Source organism: Phascolarctos cinereus, unplaced genomic scaffold (genome assembly GCF_003287225.1).
Source record: "Phascolarctos cinereus isolate Bilbo 61053 unplaced genomic scaffold, phaCin_HiC Scaffold_726;HRSCAF=1367, whole genome shotgun sequence".
NCBI lineage: Eukaryota > Metazoa > Chordata > Mammalia > Diprotodontia > Phascolarctidae > Phascolarctos > Phascolarctos cinereus.
The window spans coordinates 284,731,608-284,752,223 of record NW_027556098.1 but is presented as its reverse complement, the minus strand read 5'-3'; the positions used below and the strand labels follow the sequence as shown (position 1 = coordinate 284,752,223).

At 35.0% G+C, this 20,616-nt stretch overlaps 1 protein-coding gene across 1 annotated transcript in view; it reads left to right on the top strand.

The window, feature by feature from the left end:
* The window catches only part of SESN3 (sestrin 3), an 85,222-nt gene that overhangs the window by 44,486 nt on the left and 20,120 nt on the right, over positions 1–20,616 (top strand). Inside the window, exons 3-6 of the mRNA XM_021000605.2 lie at positions 8,137–8,334; positions 10,029–10,211; positions 16,404–16,637; positions 17,382–17,529. Of these exons, the coding sequence (XP_020856264.1) occupies positions 8,137–8,334; positions 10,029–10,211; positions 16,404–16,637; positions 17,382–17,529 (763 nt within the window). The remainder of the gene's footprint in view (positions 1–8,136; positions 8,335–10,028; positions 10,212–16,403; positions 16,638–17,381; positions 17,530–20,616) is intronic.

Below are 20,616 nucleotides of genomic sequence, written 5' to 3'. Positions count from 1 at the left end.
ATATCAGCAATTTAATAGGTAATTTTTCTGAAAAGGACACCTCTAAAGTATTAAAATGCATTGGTAGTTTGATAACTTTGATTTCTTTTTAAATGGTAAGTTTCCTAGTATTTCTAAGATCATCTGAATTTGAAGAAGAAAAATTTTTGAAATGGAACAATCAGTTATTCACTTCCTTATCAGGCTTTTTAAAGAGCATGAAATAGGGAATGTTACCTCACCAATTGTTATGTCTCATCAACTGATTGGTTCTTAGCCTTCACTTGGATGGTATATCACAGAATCCTTTATTTGCTGTCTTTCTGGATCTAGGAAGAGTGCACTGAGTAATAGTATGAAATGTTTACTCTTTGCAGTTACCTTTTCCCTTTTGAATCTATTTAAATCCTGCTTATCCCTAAGTTTAAGATGTCAGATAAATAAACTGAGTTCTTTCATCTGAAAATGTGGATAATAATAATACCTGTAATATCTACCTCACTGAGTTGTTGAGAGACTCAAATAAGATAATATATGTAAAGTATTTTGGAAGCTTTAAAGTACTATATTAAAATTCACTAGTTATTACTATGACTGATTGTGAAGACTCAACTAATTAATTTCAGGAGACAGTTGTGTCACTTATTTCTCCCCATGTTACATTGAGAGATTTCACAAACACACCTGTACTCTCTTTTAAAAAGTTATATATGTTTACATATGTTTGTGAATGTAAATTAAAAGTAGCTATCACACATACACACACACACACACACACACACATACACACACACACACATACACACACAAGGTTGAGAACTCTCGATCTGAAGGCTATGGCTATATGTATCCTTCTTTTCAGTAACAAAAATGTTACTGTAAGATAAGGCTACCTTAGAAAAACATGGAAAGACTTGCACAAAATAACAAAGAGTAAAATGAGCAGAACAAAGAGAACATTGTGTACAGTAACAGCAATATTGTTTTAAGAAAAATTTTAAGTGATTAAGTTATTTTGACCATTATAAATACCCAAATTAACTATTAAAGGATACATTAAGAAAGATGCTGTCTGCATCTAGAGAAAGAACTGATGAATAGAAGTATGTCTAGAATAATTTTACATATATATATGTATATGTGTGTGTGTGTGTGTGTGTGTATACGTATACACACACACACACACACAATCCTATTTGTGTCTAGTAGTAACCGTCTTTAGGGTGGAAGGGAGGGAAGAAAAAAATTTTACGTGATAATTTTGTTGTATATTTGAAAGGAAAATTGCGTGTAGTAGATTTGCAGTTTCACGTGCAATAATCTTTTTTTGTGTTATGGAAATGCTTGTTTTATTCTGTAAATTAAAAATAAAATTAATAATGGAAAAAAGAATTCAAGATTTAGTTGGTTTGAAAATTAATATTAAAATTATTTTTACATGTAATTGGGAAAAAATAAAATATTATTCAAATGTTATTCAAATAATAAAATAAATAAAATATTATTCAAAAAAAGAGGGTGATCTCAAGAAGAGGAGGATCAAATCACTATAGGAAGGAAGCGCATACAAGATGGGGTGCTAGATTTAAAGAAGAGAACCATGGAAGTCAACTTTTATTAATCCTGTGCCCTGAAGTCTGATGCCAATTTAGGGCATTGACTAGAAGAGCCAATGAGGGCAGAACTAAGTATAAAAATCCAGTTGACAGTATTTCTTTCAAACAGGAATAGAGAATTTGATACCAAAGAAAGACTTCCAATGGGTCATTAATTTTAAGGTTTCTGATAGGCAACTACATTTCTCATCTGTGGGTCATAGAGTGTCTGTAGCTCCATAACTAGGAGTCTAGGATGATGTATTCTGTGGCAAGGCAGGACTGAGCATTCCTAGGTTCCAGTTTCCTTTGCTGAATATTAGGGAGACAGATTCTGGAAGTCCAAGAGACCCCATAAACTTTTCAAGTCAAAATCTAATGGGAAAAGTAAGTGAATGTCAGGAGTCAAACCTAATCAATCAGTTTTTAGAAAGAGGAGAAAAGGGAGGTAAGAAGATAGGCCTAATAATAGCTAGTCGTTGTTGAAATCTGTACCTTGAAAGCATAAATCCTGGTAGGTTCTGCAGTGTTGGAAGGGCTTCCAGTGTGGGCTAGCAGCCGAGTGTCTGCTTACCAAGGAGCAGACTCACTAAGTACCGAGAGGTACATCACCAATTAGCTGATGATGATATGGTGATAAATTTATTGGCAATAGTAACCCATGAAACAAAGAAAAGTACTGAACTTCCAGCCTTGGTCTTGTGAAACTCTTATGCTTCTGCAGTGACAGTGGAAGAAAGAAAAGGGGGAAAATAAAGAAGGCCTGTCAGATCACAGTTTAATCACCGAAATGGAAGATTCCATAGGGAATCTTCTAAGGCATGCATTTTATTCTGCCAAATTGAACAGCTTTTTAGGGAGAATAGGATCTATTCCTTGGACCTTGTAGTAAACTGTGTCACAGTAATGATGTGATCTGATGTAGAATATTTATATGAAACATCAGGGAGGTGATACCATGACATACAGGTGAATTGGATTTAAGTGAGGGAGGGCTGTGCAAAGTCAGCAGTCTCACCATTTTTCTCTGGTGCCATCAGGGTCCAGTGGCCAGATATGGATCAGGACAACTGGAGGTGGCCTGGGATATAGTGGGAGACCTTGGCCTTTTCAAGCTAAGATTTTAATAGGTGTCGGTTTGACTGAGGCAGTACTCATTCAGTGTAAATTTTAATCTCTGAAACTTTTTTTTCTCTGAAAGACCAGCCTTAACCCCAAATCACTCTGATCCCAGATCAAGCCCTGTTTGGTCACTGTTTGGGAACTGATTGGCTCAGAATTAACGTAAATAACAATTGCTTTTCTATTCTGGCCAGAAACCCTGAGGTTCTTCCATTCCCAGATTTTTTTTTTAAGAGGCCATTCTTTGCCTCATTTTTTAAAGCCTTAATTACTGAATGGGTGCTGCCTTAGAGAAGCTAAACCATGAAGGGCCTCAATGGGCTTCACATGTCATGTGAGCATCGTTTGTAGGAACTGGGAATAGCCTAGAGAAGATAAGATTAAAGGGATAATATGATAGCTATGTTCAAATATTTGAAGGGCTGTCAAATGGAAGGAGAGATTAGTCTTGTTCTGTTTGTCCTCAGAGAACCAGGATCATTCAGTGGAAGATGAAAAGAGGCTAATTTGACTTGAATTTACTAAAAAACAAACAAAAAAACCCACTTCCTAACAAATAAAGCTATGCAGAAGTGGACTGGGTTGCCTTGGGAGGTGATAGGTTTCTTCCATCCAAGCAGAAGCTGGATGTAACCACTTGTCAAAAATGTTAGAGTAAAAATTCCATGCTAGTATGGATTGGAGTATCCTTCCAACTCTTAAATTTTGTGATTTGAGTATTTTTTAATAAAATTGTATTTGATCTCCTCTCTAGTTATGTTACTGAGACCAGAGGTAAATGTGTCCAAACCACATGGAAAATTGCTATTTTAAATTTTGTCATTTTTTTCAGTATCTCACAAATAAGGTTTCTTACAGTTTAAATGGTTATTTAACATTTGAGTTTCCATTGTATATGCAGCAAAATTTTAAGTATTCAAATACTTAGGTCTTTTGTTGCCAAACCAAAGATTTTTAATTTAGATTTTTGTGGCATATAAGCAAGATTCTCCTAGTGTCTATTTTTCCCTCATCCTAATGTACTTTTTGGGAGATTAACTCTTTGCTGTCTCATTATAATAAATCCCTTTATATACTTATTTATCTGGCACTATTAGAGAATAGTCTTCTCCTAAAGCTGATTTTCCTGATTTATTGGTTCTTCTTTAGGCAACAAAAACCTAAATTTTCAGTAATTTTTATGGGAAATAGGTTACTCAATTTCTTGATATTTTAAATAGAACACACTAAAATGAATACAAATTTTTATTAAGATTCATTTTACTTTGCTGTAAGTGTTGCGATTGGATGATGTTAATGACATGTGAATTTTTCAACTTCTCTGCTAAATCATTCCTGTTTACCACTTTTTAGAAAATTCTTATGGCTGCTTGGTTTTTATGATCCTTTCTTCCCCCTCCAATTTTGAGTAATCATTTCTTATATCTTATATCCGTGGGTCTACTTCCACAATCTACACATCTCTTCTCTCCCGGCCCTCAGCTTTTTAAATAGATAGTCATACTTTATATTTTGTTACTTCTTATCTTTTATCTTCTGGGAAACAAAATAAACTTATTTAAACTTAATTAGGCAAATAAGGCTGGAAGGACTCAGTATCTGGGTTGGAAAGATCAGAGGTAATCTGTTTCAATCATTGACTGAATAAAATTCTCTCCAACAGCATCCCTGGCCTATATTCATCAATTTTCTTCTGAAACCCCCTAATGAGGGAAAATCCACTACTCTCAAGTTGGCCCACTCCACTTTTGCATAACTCTAATTGTTAGGAAATTTTCCCTGAATTCCTAACTAACTGGCCTCTCCATAGCTTGTTCCTCTTCCCCCTAGTTCTGTCCTCTGGGGTGGAGAATAAATGTAATGGCTCTAATATGTGATAATGTAATATTTGAAACTGGCCACCCCAAATCTTTTCTTATTTAGACTAAAAATCCCCAATGGGGAGCAGCTAGGTGGTGCAGTGGCTAGAGCTCCAGCCATGGAGTCAGGAGGACCTGAGTTCAAATCCGACCTCAGACACTTGACTCTTACTAGCAATTTGACCCTGTGCAAGTCACTTAACCCCACTGCCTAGCAAAAAGAAAAGAAAACAAAACAATGCTTTTAACTTATCCTTATATGATATAACCCAAAGGCAGAAGTTCTAGTCTCCTTCCTCTCAAAACTTAGCTTATTGATGTCCTTTCTAAACTGTAGCATCTAGAACTGAATGCAATTCTCCATAGTCTTGGACACAGTATTTCTCTTAATACAGTCTAATAATACATTAGCTTTTTTGGTAGTCATATCATTTATTCACTGAGCTTTTCAAAGGAATTTATCTAAACATATATCCCTCCCCCTCATTCCCCATATTCCTGAAGTTGATTTTTTAAAATTTTAAACCAAGTATAAGATTTTACATTTGAATCTGTTAAATTTATCTGATTAGTTTCTGCCAACATTCTAATTTTTCAGTATTTCTTTGAATTCTGACTTTGTCATCCAGTTCTTTAGCTATTCCTCTCAGATTTGTCAAATGGCATCATTTGCACATTTGATAAACATACCATCCATACGTTTGTCAAAGTCATCCATAAAAGTATTAAATGGCACAGGGCCATGCACAGATTCTGGGAGTACTCCATTGGAGAGCTCCTCCTACGGTGACATCAGACCAATATTGATGACTCTGGGTCTGGCTAACCAATTCTGGATTCACCAGTGATATCACCAGTCTATTAAGAGGAAATGAAGTTATTCTGTCATTTGGAGGGGGGTGGTAGTAACGAAACCATGTTGGCTATTGGTGACCACTACTTCATTTTTCTAGACGCTCACAAAATATCCTTTTTATAATGTGCTCTGGAATTTCCCAGGAATCTAAGATAAGCTCATTGGCCTATAAATTGGTGTACACACACACACACACCCCCCTCTATGATTGCAGATATAATGTGTGTGTGTATTTAAATCCAATTTAATGTTCACCTAATTTAATCCTCACAGTAATTTTATGAGTTGAGGATACTTATAATTGAACTATACTGTTTTTAATTTTTTTAAATATTAGAAGAAACTGAGACTCAGAGATTTTAAGTGACTTGTACAAGTAAATATAGTTAGTTAAGACTTACGCACTGTTCTTTTGATTCACAGTTTAGTGCTTTCTACTATATTATGTTGTCATCCCCAAGAGAGCCTTACCAATCACTGTGACTTGAGGTTGTCTGCCAATGCTATATTCATAATGCCCCCTTTTGGAATATATTTTATACTGAATGCTAACTATACATGGGAAGGTATGTGTTTAGGGAGAGGTGAAGCACGAAGTAGTTCAATATCTTTTTGTTCAAAAAGAGCCCCCTGGTTGTTGGCATAATTTGTTTATATTCTATCATTGATCTCTTATGGTCTTTTTATTGAACTAGGAAGAAATGGCCAAATTGACCAATGCTTGTTAATTTTTAAAATTGAAGATTCTTGTTTACATTTTTGCAATGTACATTTCCTCACATTCTGTACCTTTTTTGTATAATTTCCCCAATTTATCACTTCTCTAAATTTGCATTATAGTCCCTATAATTTGTGTTCATTGATCAAAATCAGCTCAAGTGCTACCTTAGATGAAATCTTTCCTGACCCCCTACCCTCCCTTTAATTTGCATTTAGGAATGTATTTTGTGTATGGTTTGCATATTTATATATGTACATGTTTTCTTTGGTAGAATGCAAGCATCTTGAGGATAAGAACTATTTCACTGTTGTCTCTTTGTCATTAGCGGAGTGCCTGGCACACATTAGGTACTTAATAAAATTTTGTTAGGACAGCTAGGTGGCGCCATATACTGCATAGAGTGCCAGGCCTGGAGTCAGGAAGACTCATCTTCCTGAGTTCAAATCTCACCTCAGACACTAGCTGTATGACCCTGGGCAAATCACTTTACCCTGTATGCCTCAGTTCCTCTTCTGTAAAATGAGATGCAGAAGGAAATGGCAAACCTCTCCAGTATCTTTGCCAAGAAGATTCCAAATGAGTTCACAGAGAGTCAGACACGACTGAAAAGACTGAACAACCACAAATGCCTGTTGTTTGGTGAAATCCCCAGTGTTTACTGTGTGTGACTGGAAAGTAGGAATTGTTTTATAAGCCACTTATCAAAGGTGCTTAAAATAATAACTCGTTTCATATAGATTTCTTTGATTAAAATCTGAATCTGATGCTGTATCATGATGTGAAACCTGGAGTTTTGAAGGTCTGTGTCAGTAGCATACAAACTCTGACAGGTTTTAGCCAGGTTAGAAAGGCTTCATGTGTGAACCCAGTGACAGTCTGTGTGCTAGTCATCTGAGAACAACCTAGCTAGCTTTGGAGAGTTTCAATCCAAGATTGCCTGAAGAGGGAGGTAGTTTTTAACTTCAGCATTTTTCAAAGGCTGTCTATTAAATTTTAGAATGATCATACCCATTTTGAATCAGATTCTTTAGGTGTGGAAGTATTGTACAACTATACATCAGGAGAGAATGGTTCATAAAGTACTTTCCTCATGACAGCTTTGAGGAAGACAGTATAAATATTTGATACCTATTTTATTGATGAGGAAGCAGGTGTAGCTAGAGTTGTGACATGCCAGGGGATACATGGCTAATAAGAGGCAGAGCTGGATTTTAAAGTGAATATTCTGAATTTAAGCACAACTGCTTGATCTAGTGTTCCTCATTGGTTTTCAGAGCCTTCCTCTGTAGTAATCCTATAGCCAGGAGTCCCTCAAAGCCCTGTGAAATTATCTATTCCTTGGAAAGGTTTTTTTGATCACCAGGTCTGAAAGAAGTCCATAATGACTGCTAGACTCAGTGGTTACAATCATTATTATTACCCTTAAAATATGTGTCATTTTCCCCTCAGTAAACACCCTCTTACTCTTTGCAACATTTCTCTTGGTAGCTAAAAATAGAAGAATTTTTATGTTTACTCATTAATGCATTAAATAAAGCAAGGGTCAGACTGAAGATGCAGTGACATAAGACATTGTGACTATTTGACTTCATAAGTTGCTGAGATGAACTTGTAAATTCATATGAGCAGGTGCTGTGTTTAAGCACAAGTTCCATCAGCTAGGCAAGTAAGCTCTTGAAATCTTTTACTGGGCCTGACCAAGCAGATGGAATTGTTGTTTTCTCCAATTCTACAGTTAAACAGCAAATGTCAATTATCAAACAAACACTGTCTTTGTAGTACATTGTAGTGTAACATCCAAAAAATGAGAACAGTTTTTCCTTTTTTATTTTTGTGTTCCAAGAATAAACAACTTCCAGAGTTTTCAGGGTTTATTAATGGATAACTCATTTGCTTTAATGTTTCCATAATTTATCAATTAGTACCCTGCTTGGCCTAACAAAGGTCATATTGATTTCTTAATAACTGCCCTTTTTTTCCCTTTGTTGCTTTTTGGGCTCTTAGGTTGTCCAAGCAAATACAGTAGATGAGCGTACTAACCTCCTCGTGGAAGAATACTCTACATCCGGGCGCCTGGACAACATTACTCAGGTCATGAGTTTGCATGCTCAGTACCTAGAGTCTTTTTTGCGCAGCCAGTTTTATATGCTGAGGATGGATGGTCCCCTTCCTTTACCATACCGACACTACATTGCTATAATGGTATGTTTTCATGACCTGTACTTGAAGCTTGTTTTTATAAAGCTGTGATTAACGTATTTCCCCCTTACTCTCCTTTCTCCTTCCTCTCTTAAAAAAATCCTGTTATATGGAACAAATTAGTGTTCCATAGTTATTTTTAGTATGACCAATTAAACATTTGTGGAAATGTTATGAATTGATGTATCAGAATCATGTAATCCATGCTTAAAACAATATGAACATTTTTTCAGTTAACTTACAAAAATATTTAATCTCCTGTGCTTAATGAGAAATTTTTTTCTAATGTCTTATTCCATTTTGAAAAAGTTATCTGTTTTAGGTATCTGTAAAGAATCTTCTTATGTACATGAAAAAAGTCAGTAATTTGTAGTTATTTAGGGAAATCTGTATCTGAAATAGTGAACAATCTGAATAATAGTAGTTTTAAAGAAATTAACTTTTATCATCCAGTTATTGCACAGATTTATAAACTAAGCTTATATAAATTGGGAAATTGTAAGATGGGCAAGAATGAAGAGTATCCAGAATTTTGCAATCTGACTGGTGCTAAAGAAGTCATTAAGAGAATCCTCTATGTGAGTGCAAGAGTAATTGTCCTGGGAGTCAATGCCAGGAGGTCGGGTTTATGTTTGCCACAAATTTAAGCTGATGTCTTTCCAGTCCTCTAGCAGTGGGTGAAACTGTTTTCAATCGTAGCCAGTGTCTTGGTGCAACATAAAATTCAGTAGGGATCCAGTTCTAGCTCAGGGTTTTTTTGAGAACAACAAAAATTAAAACATAGTCATAATGATTAGGAGATAAAGAAGAAAATCAATAGAAGGAATAAAATCAGATACATTAAGTTATTTAAGAAGTAGCCATGTAGAAACAAGTGGTCTCAGTTCTACTTTGCAAGGAGCTGGCAAGCTATCAATAGCAAATCTGCTTCAAGGAGAGAAAGGTATCTAGTAGGAGATAATTGGTGAACGGACTACTCTTGTGGCTGTTGTAATCGGGGTTCTAAGCTGAGTCCCAAACCTGGAAGCACCCAAGAAATGATTATAAAATAAAAATGAAAGGTGTCCTGTCTTATAATTTCTAAATTAGTAGAATATAAATTAATGAGGCTTTTATGATATGTTGATATTTTTAAATGAGTACTTATAAGGAAAATGGATATGTATTTTTTCTTGGATATATGGAAGCAGGGGTTTAAATTGATTGATGTCAATTTTGAATGTGGTAATCAATGATTTTATGCTGCAGCCTTCTTCTTGTGCCTACCAGCTTTGTGTTTCTACCTACCTATTAACTGGGAGTAGATCATTATAGGGTGAAGATTTTAGGAAAACAGGGACCTTGTAGGAAAAAAAAAAGGGTAATGGCCTTTAAAAAGTATTTGCCCTACTCTACGCTGCTTGATTCAATGAAAAATTATTGAACTAATCTTATAGTGTAAGGCATTGAGGTGAATTGCATGGTCCCTGCCTTCTAGGAATTTGTAGTCTAGTAAGGGAGATAAAATATGTATAGAAATATCTGTAGTTTGAAATAGAAGATCAGCATGTGGGAGAATACCAAATTATTGAGATTTTGGGGATTTTAGAGGAGAGATTACATATGGCTATAAGGTGTTTAACTTCATAAAGACAGTAAAAATGAGAATATGCATTCTTTTTTCTGAGCTGTTTTTCCTCTCTTTTTTCTCATTTAAGGCTGCAGCTAGACACCAGTGTTCTTACCTAATAAACATGCATGTGGATGAGTTTCTGAAGACTGGTGGTATTGCAGAGTGGTTGAATGGTTTGGAATATGTCCCGCAAAGACTGAAAAATCTCAATGAAATAAATAAGCTGCTAGCACACCGACCCTGGCTGATCACAAAAGACCACATTCAGGTACCACTCTTCTCTGACTGCATTTCCTGTTAAGAAGCATTCTTCTTGACCAATATCTAATTTTTCAGTTTAGTATTTTGCTTAAGTTTTTCCATTTAAATATTTGTGTAACTGTTTAGAATCTGGAACTATCAACAGTATTGAACATTTATGTATTGAGAGGATATATTTGAGGAAAGTATCTTTATTGGAAACTATTCTTTTTACCTGAAATATAAATAAGTAATTGTCTTATACTAATATTTAGGTGATTTATTTTGAGGAATTTTGGTTGTTTGAGGCAATGTATATAGTAGTAGAAGCAATGAACCAGGATCCAGGAATTCTGAGTTCTAGTCCCGTCTTTATCACTGTGGTCCCTGAGTCTCCATTACCTCATCTACAGAGTAAATAAGGAAGTTGGCAAAATGGTTTCTAAGAATTCTGCCAGCTCTCTAAAATTCTATAATTCTATTCTGTTTCTTTGAATTGGCAAAAATGTCTCACAAGTATGAGATGATTTACCAACTGTTGTGTGAATGCTTAATGATAAATAAAAATTCCTCTAGGAAGATTAGCTGGAGCATTCAAATAAAAGTGTACAATTTTACTGTTTCCATTGAAGGCCTTAATCCAAGAAAGCCCTTTTTACAGACCAGAAAAATCTTTTTTTTTCAGTCAGTCTTCAAGACAAATATTTCTTTTTGTGAGAATGATTGCTATTCTGAAAATCTACTTATATGAGTTTTTACTTTTTATTAACATTTTTATGGTGAGCCGCCTATTTGTCAGCCTTGCAGACTAGCCATACTGTGCTGTGGGCATGGGGCTCTATAGCATGGAGTTAAGACTAAGCTGCAAAGAAGGTGACAACCTGCCTTGGTAATGAGTTTCCTCACCAGAGAGATCTCTATTCCAGTGAAATCACAGGTCCAGTTCCTACCCCACGATCTGAGAAATTCTCAATATATGTGGCACTTGGAGAAATACAGTACTCATCTCGGCTTAAGGTTTTCTTTTACCTGAAATAAGTATTTATTCCTCCTTTGAGGTGGTAATCAAAAATGGATCTTCAATCTCATTATATTTATTGGTTCCTTCCCTGCTGACTATTAACACACCTAAGGCTTTTCCATCTTTAAAAAATCATCGCTAGGTTCTGCCATTTCCACTTTCTTTTGTCATATGTCTCCTTCTCTTCTGAGCTCGACTCCTTGATAAAGTCCTCTGCACTCAGGGCTTCCACTTCTGTCCTCTCACTTTCTTTGGTTGCCAACCTCAAAACTCATTTGGAAATGCTGTGCCCAAAGTTGCCAGGGATCCCTTTGTCATTTCATTTTTAAAATTTTTTTTAAATTTGGGTTTTATTACCTTAAAACCAAATAAAATGAGCATTTCCGCATACATAGTCTAAAAATGAGGATTATACATTAAACCATGAATCTCCATTACGTATGGCTTGCTTTTCTTTTCAAGCATGTAACAAATATACCATGTAACCTTCACAGCTGTTCTCCTTGTTTTTGATTCCTTCTGGCCTTCCCTCTATTCTCCTCTGTATGTATTTTTTAAAAAGAAGTTTTTATTGATGTCTTTTTAAAATTACCATAATTTCCCTCAATATTTTTCTCTCCTGCCTCCCCAAAGACCCATCCCAAATAAGAAAGAGCAATTTTAAAGAAAAGAAAAAGGAAAAAAATCGGCGTAACTGGCTAATATATCGAAAAAGTCTAAAAATATGGTCAGTGTTCAATACTTATGTACCTCCTGCCTCTGCAGAGGGGTGGGGATGTAGATTAACAGGGATGTAAGGGTGGTTCAACATTATTAACACAATCAACATAATTATATGAAAAAACAAAGGCATCCCAGATCACATGATTATTTTAATAGATGCAGAAAAAGTCTTTGACAAAGTATAACACACACACATACAGACACACACAGACATACCCCCTTTTCTAGTAAATATAGGAGTCACACGAGGATGTCTCTTTTTTCAAGCCATGCTTGTTCTTTATAATTTTCAACCCTCGCTTTTTTTTTTGGTTTTTTCCATTTCTGTTGTTGTAGTCATGGTGTGTATTGTTTTCTTGCCTTTGCTTACTTTACTCAGTTCATGTAGGTCTTTCCATGCTCCTCTATGTTCACTAGATTCATCATTTTTTACATTATAATAATACTCTTTTACATTCACATAGCACAGTTTGCTTTTTTTGTTGTGTTTCAGTCATGTGCATTTGGTTTGGTTTGGTTTGGTTTTTTTGGCAAAGATATTGGAGTGGTTTACTATTTCCTTCTCCAGATTATATTACACATCAAGAAACTGAGGCCAGCAGGGTTAAGTGACTTGCCCAGGGTCACACAGCGAGGCTAAATTTGAACGCAGGTCTTTCTAACTCCAGGCCCAGTACTGTATCCACTATGCCATTCTATAATCAGTGAGCGTATGCTTTTTTTTCCCCAGTTCTTTGTTACTACAAAAAGTTTTGCTATAAATATTTTTGTGTAGATAAGGACATTTGTTTTTGGTCAGAGAGGTAGGTAGGTAGATAGATGGATGGAATGTATTTGTGTATAACGTAAATAACATATGTTCATAGTTTACATATACATATGTTGGCTACCAAACTTTTTGTTTATTTGTTTTGGTGAGGCAGTTGGGGTTAAGTGACTTGCCCAGGGTCACACAGCTAGTAATGTCAGGTGTCTGGTCTGAGACTGGATTTGAACTCAGGTCCTCCTGACTCCAGGTCTGGTGCTCTATCCACTGCACCACCTAGCTGCCCCTACTACCAAACTTTTAACAGAGACATTTGATACAAAAATTTTTTCTTCCATTTAATCCAATTCCCTTCTTATCCTAGATGCATTATTTTGTCTGTGTAGAAGCTTTTCAGTTTCCTATAATCAAAGTTGTCTCTCTTATCTTTTGTAATTGCCCTTATCCTTTATTTGGTTAAAAATATATTTCTTACCCATAGCTATGATAGGTATATAATCTATTTTTCTTCCAACTTTTTCACAGTATGAGCTTTAATATTAAGGTTATATATTCATTTATTATAGATTATGATATAAAATATTGATCAAAGCTTAATTTCTGCCACACTAGCTTTCCCAGAAGTCTTTTTTAATCAAATAGACAGTTCTTTCCCAAGTAACTTATAGTTTGTACTTTATCATACATTGGGTTATTGAGTTCTGTTGTTTCTGATTTTCCCTTGTCCTGGTTGTTCTATTGATTTGCCTCTATTTTAAAACTAATGCCAGATAGTTTTGATGATTTCTGCTTTATAATAATTTAGTTCGAGGTCTGGATATGCTATTCTCTTTTTATCCCTACCTTTTTTCATTATTTCTGTTGGTATATTTTTTTCCAAGTGAATTATTATTGAGTTCTTTCAAATTTGATCATTCAGTTGGTATAGCATTAAAGCTGTAGGATAACTTTGGTAGTATTGTCACTTTTAATTATGCTGCCATGGCCCATCCATAGAGCCTGAATATTCTGCCAGTTATTTAAGCTCTTTATTTCTTTAGAAAGAGCTTTGTAGTTGAATCCTTACAGGTATTTTGTGTGCTTTGGTAAATTGATCCCCAGATGATATTTTGTGCATTTTGTAGCTATTTGGAAGAAGATTTCCTTTTCTGTTATTGTCTCTTGGATTTTGTTGTTATTATATAGAAATGCTGTTGATTTTTGAGCATTTATTTTGTAGCTTCTGACTTTGCTGAAGCTGTTAATATCTCAATTAGTGTCTTGGCTCCTCTTTGCCTATCATGAAACCTTTAATTTCTTCCTCATCTTATTGCTGTTGCTAGTATTTCCAGAAGTATACCAAATATTACTAGAGAGAGTGGACATCCGGCCAGCCTTGCTTTATTCTCTTATTTATTGAGAAAGATTCTAGTATATCTCTATTGCATGTGATACTTGCTTATGATATTAAAGGTCCCTCTTTGCCTAGACTTTATAGGTTTTTGTTTTGCTTTTTTAGCTTAAATGAATGTTATACTTCATCAAAGGCTCTTTCTGCATCTATTGAGATAATCATGTGGTTTTGGATGCTTTTGTTTTTCACATGATGGATTATGTTGATTGTTTTACTAATATTGAATCATCCATACTTCCTTGATTTAAATTCAACTTGGTCATAATGACTGATTTCTTACATGACTTGCTGTAGTCTGATAAAAATTTTATTTAAAACTTTTAAGTCAGTATTCAATAATGATATTTGTCTGTAGTTTTCATTCTGTACTTTATCTTCCCCTGGTTTAGGTATTAGGACCAAAAGGATGCTTTCTCATTTTTTGAAACATTCCCCTGTGAATCCATCAAGACCTGTGCATTTTTAAAAATGCCTCGATTACTTTACTCTCTCTTTTTCCTTTTTTTTTTTAAACCAATAGTCTGTTGTTGTTCAGTTGTTATTCATTTGTGTCCACCTCTATGTGACCCCATTTGGGGTTTTCTTGGCAAAGATACTGGAGAGGTTTACCATTTTCTTCTCCAGCTCATTTTACAGATGAGAAACTGAGACAAACAGGGTCAAGTGACTTGCCCAGGGTCACACAACTGGTCTCTTGATTGCAAAATCTAATGGACTTTTCTCAGTCCTTACCCTTTTTGACCCCTCTGTAACATTTGACAATGTTGACTAGTCTCTCCATTCTGGGCTTTCTCTGAACTTATTCTCTCCTGGTTTTCCTCCTACCTGGCTAATCACTTCTCATTCTTCTTCACTGGATCCAATAAGGAAAGTCAAAAGCTACAAATTAAGCTAAATGTGGATGCATTTCAAGGTTTTGTCCTGGACTCTAGTGTCTTTTTTTCCTCTGTACACTCTCACTTGGTGATCTCACCCAATCCCACAGGTTCAATGATTATTTCTATGTCGTTGATCTGTATTCAGCCCTACTTTGCAGATCCATTCCAGTAACATCAGTTGCTTATTGGGCATTTCAAACTAGATGCCTTTAGGCATGTCAAACTCAACATGTCCAGAACAGAACTCATCGTCATTTTCTGTCAGGCTCACCCATCTTTTTCAGACTTGCCCATTTCTGTACTCACCCAGGATCATACAGTGTTATACTAAACTCTTCATTCTCCCTCACCCCACATGTTCCAGTCAGTTTACACATCCTATCATTTCTATCTCCATAGTGTCATTCATATATCTCCTTCTTTCTATGGCCACATAACCGTAAACCTAGTTCAGGACCTCATTGCCTCTCACCTGTGCTGTTTCAATACTCTCTTCTTTGGCTTCCCTGCCTCAGGTTTCTCCCCACTCTAATTAATGTGCCACACAGCTACCCAAGTGATTTTCCTAAAGTACAGGTCTTACCATATTACTTCCCTACTCAATAAACTGTAGTGGTCCCAGTTACCTCTAGGATCAAATGGAAATTCTTCTGTTTGGCATTTAAAGCTCTGTTTTTCCTGTCTCTTCCTACCTTAAAAATCTTCTCAGTCCTTACTCTCCTACATGTGATCTGTGATCCAGTCATACTGGCTTACTTCATCTCCCCTCTCCATGCCTTTCGACTGGCATTCCTCACAGATCTTTAATGTTCTCCCCTTTGCCCTCTACTTTTTATAATTTCTAGTTTCCTTTTAAGACTAGCTCAAGTGAATCTTCTACAGAAGGCCTCTGCTGATTATTCAACCTCAAAGGCTAACTTGCATTTTTTTGTATGTTTTACACACACACACACACACACACACACAACACATTCTCTTTCTCTCTCTCTCTCCCTCTGCTTCTCCCTCCCTCCCTCTCTCCCTTTCTTCTTCTGGATGTCAGGGATTTTCATTTTTTACTTTGAATCCTTTAGCGAAGTGCCTGGAACACATTAGGTGCTTAATAATGCTTGTTGATGTATTGCTTTCCATTCAATTGTATAACTTTTTACCTGTTTTTAATAACTACAAAATACTTAAAAATGAGATTATATGAGACTTCAAAGGTAAAAGTTCCATCTAGGGCTCATTAACAAAAAGAAGCTCTAAAGTTAAGGTGTTTCTTTTTGGGAAAAAAAAATTAGTATCTTTAATGTACGGATGAACACACTTTTTTTTTGTTTTAAGGTTTTCAGAATAAAAGAGAGTAAATGGGATTGAAGAATTTTTGTTTTGATTTGTAAAATGGCCTTGTAAAACTTAAGATGTTTGTTTGCTTTCTCCTCTCATATTAATTTCAGAAACTCGTCAAAACTGGAGAGAATAATTGGTCTCTGCCTGAACTAGTACATGCTGTGGTCCTGTTGGCACATTATCATGCCTTGGCTAGCTTTGTTTTTGGTAGTGGCATTAATCCGGAGAGAGATCCAGATACTTCCAATGGATTCAGACTAATATCGGTCAACAACTTCTGTGTCTGTGATCTCGCCAATGACAACAATATAGAAAATGCATCCCTTAGCAGCAACTTTGGGGTCAGTGTTGTAAAAACCATTTCTAGTTTCTTTGTTGTTTTTGCTTTAGAAATTGTATACTATTTTGCATGCATTTTCTGTGACTATTAATGTGAAAGGATTTTCTTACATATAATTTCTTCTACAAATAGGCTTTTACATATGAAACATTTTCAACTCAATTTTTATGACTATATATAAATTGTTAATACTGAGTACCACTTTGTCTAAATTATACCTTTTCAAGTCTTGATAGCAGATACAGATGGATCTTTTTGCTAATCATAAAAAAATTTTAAATGCTGGTACATTTCAGCTGTTTCATGAATCATTAGAGACTTCTAGCCAGAGCCTGGGAGAGTATTCCTATCCATATGACACCAATATAATCAAATGGAGAGTTTAAAATACTTTTTGAATGGTGTTTATCTTTGTACCATCAAATATTGGTCTTGTAACTGTTATTTGAAATGGCAAATTTGTGGCATCCATATATTTGCATAAAATGTAACGTAGTCTACATTCATTTTGGAATAATGCTTTTATGTTTGTTAGTTATTTCTTGTTTTTGAACTCATTAGTCAAACAAGAATAATATATTCTTAATATTTGAATCAGCCACATAATTTTCATAGGTGATAACAATAAATTAATCAAATGGGTATCACTGTTACTATAATAAAGTGCTATGGGAGCATAATGAGACATGCTAGATTGGTTTTCTTTAACAGTACTAATTCTCAAAATTATCTTGTCTGAATATAGATTGTGGATTCTCTGAGTGAGCTAGAGGCCCTAATGGAAAGAATGAAGAGGCTTCAAGAAGAGAGGGAAGATGAGGAAGCCTCCCAAGAAGAAATGACTACTCGTTTTGAGAAAGAGAAGAAAGAAAGTCTTTTTGTTGTTTCTAGAGGTACTTTCCCTTCATTTTGTCACATAGGTGCTTTTTTTAAAAAAACTTTCTTTAAAATATATTTTTTTAGAACATAGATTTTCTTGAGAATTCAATTTGCCTTTATATTTATATTCTCTGCACCCAGAACTCCTAAAAGTATTATCCATATGTATTTCCATAAATATCTTAAATATTTTACTTATGGACATTTTAGTACTTTGAATCCATGATTTCTTCAGTATGGAGATACCTTTAACTGATATTGATCACATCCTATAGCACAATTTTTACCTATGTCTTTGAATAAATCTTTCTTAGAGGTTTTATTAAATATGCTTGCAACATTTGCATGATCCTTTTAATATGTCCAAGCAACAAATATAGTATTAGCCTACTCACATGTTATCTCTTTCTTGCTAGAAAACTGGTGTAGCCTCTTTTCTGGTCTTAACAATGACTTTCGTGTTACTTTTTCCACAAAAATCTTCATTGATAACAACTTGCAGCCTACTTATACCTACCATACAGCTTTCCATTGACCTTTTCAAATATTTATAGTGCAGATTCCTCTGATCTGATTCTTATAGGCCTAGCAACGTATTGGCTAAGGACCAGTTTAGTTAAGTAGACTAATCCATAATCATAAAGGTGGATGTGAGGTAAAAGAATTTTAGCCATGTTGACCCATTAAACAGTTATTTTGATGCTCTCCAAATATTGTACCTCTCATTTTCCCATATGATTCTTTATTGCATGCAGCAAAATTATAATAAACCAAATGGATTTAGGAAATCTTAACGGAGTTGTATGAGTCATATTGCATAAGTACATGTGTACATATAGATCTTTACATGTGTGATGTAAATTTTAAGTAGCAATTCATTCACACTGCTGGGTTTTATTTGTTTGTTTGTTCTTAACAATAATTTCTAAAGTTACATAACTGTCCATCAAAAAGTATTGGGGTTTTGTCAAACTTTTCATCTTGGGATATCAACTTCTCACACTAAAAGGGCAGTCTTTCCTTATATAAAATACCTATTGGAGATTATTTTTTTAATGCTATAAAGGATTTTGAAATATAAAGGAAACATTTCAGTACTGATTTGTCTTTTTTTTTTTAAACAAAAAACTTTTGTTTCAATCAAGACACACATTTCCATGATATTAAAGGGAAAGCCAAAGATACTAGTTTCTTTCCTTATGCCTTTGCCATTATAATTGGAGTAACAATTATTCAGAATTAACTATTTCGCTACATCTTGTTAGTAAGCTTCTGCAACCTTTTTTTCTTAGTACAAATTTTAGTTTTTCTGTGTTCTCTTTCTGTCATTCTTCAAGTCCTTCATTTTGCATTCTTCACAAAAAAAACCTGGGATTTTATAGTAGGAAGTTGGGAAATCATTTAATGTTGAATTTTCTTTATGACATTTAGCCATTATAAGAAAGCCAGATGGCCTGCAGCATTTGGTATGATGTTATTCTTTATCAGAACACTTCTCCCTGGCCATTGGCATAATCTTGAGAATTAAAACATCTTTTTCTTTATGTCTGAGATGAAGTTCTTTTTGTTTGGTATAGCTCCATCCCCTTATGCTTCAGCAGCTGCAACTCCACAGTGTGGAGAAGGAATATCGACTCCTTCCTACTACTCTGACAAGGATATTGAACCATATAAATTGACTTTGTGATGAAGTCAGTCAGTCAATAAGTATTTATCACCTGCTTACTATGTGTCAGACACTGGGGAAACCAAGGCAAAAACAGAGTCTCTGGCTTCAAAGAGCTCATATTCTAATGGGGAGACAACATGCAAATAACCATGAACAAATAAAATCTATGTACAGTGTAAATGGAAGGAACAAGGAAGAAGGAGATGTCTTTCAGAAGGTAGCATCTGAGTTGAGACTTTAAGGAAGCCAGGGAAGAAGCTAGGAGGCAGAGGTGACAAGGGAAATGTAGAAACAGGGCAGAGCCAGTGCGAACGCATGGAATTGAGAGGTGGAGTGTCATGTGTAAGAACCACTCAACAGGCCAATTCATCTGGATTGTTCAGTGTGTGGAGGGGAGAGTAAAATATGAGAAGGTTGGAAAGGTAGAAAGGACTTTAAATGCCAAAAAGAGGACTTGATATTTGATCCTGGAGCTAATATGGAACCGCTGGAGTTTATTGGATGGAAGTAGGAGCAAAGTGGTTGGGGGATCTAGTATTTGATCCTGGAGGTAAAAGGGAGCCAATAGCTTTAGTGAATAGAAGAGTGATAGGATTTCACTTATAACCGGTCTGTTTGTTCTTTTTTTAAATTCTGGAATAATAGATTGATCCATTGAGGATTTGTTTAGTTTGAGAATGATGCCTGAAATAATCTTGATAAATAATTCCTGGGACCCAGCCAAAAATCTTTTTGAGTTCTAGTAGAAGATGGTATATTTTTTAGGAAAATATCTTGTGTAAAAATTCCAGAAAAAAAATTGTTTTTTGTTTGTCTTATACTTTTTTTAAACTCTCTCATCCTCCAGTAATTTAATGGCTAAATTTATAGATACGAAAAAGTAACATAAAAACTAACTCAGTGCATCAATGAAATTGGTCATTTAACTAAATTTCCTATCTTTTTAAGTGGAAATTCAATATGATAGATCTCTGGAGATACTTGCATCAAAATAGAAAGAAGTATACTTTATTTCTCAGCTACACATTGCACCTGTACAAAAACCATTCATTCCTTAAGACATAAAAACCTCACAAACAAATGCAGAAAAGTAAAAATATATATATTTTACTGACTGCAATGCATTAAAAATTGTATTAAGTAAAGAGTCACTGCAAAAAGTATTAAAAATAGTATTTTTTACTACTAAACACTGGATATATGAAAAGAGACAAAAGACAATGCCTGCTCCCAAGGAGCTCACAGTCTGTTGGAGAAAAAATGAGCAAGCAAATGTATACAAACAAGAGATAGACGGGATAAATAAGAAATAATTAAAAGAGGGAAGTGACTAGTATTAAAAAAGGTTACAAAAGGTTTCCCTTCCCATATGTTTAAGATATAAGATGAGATTTTTGTAGGGATTTAAAGGAAGTCAGGGAAGGCAGTAGGC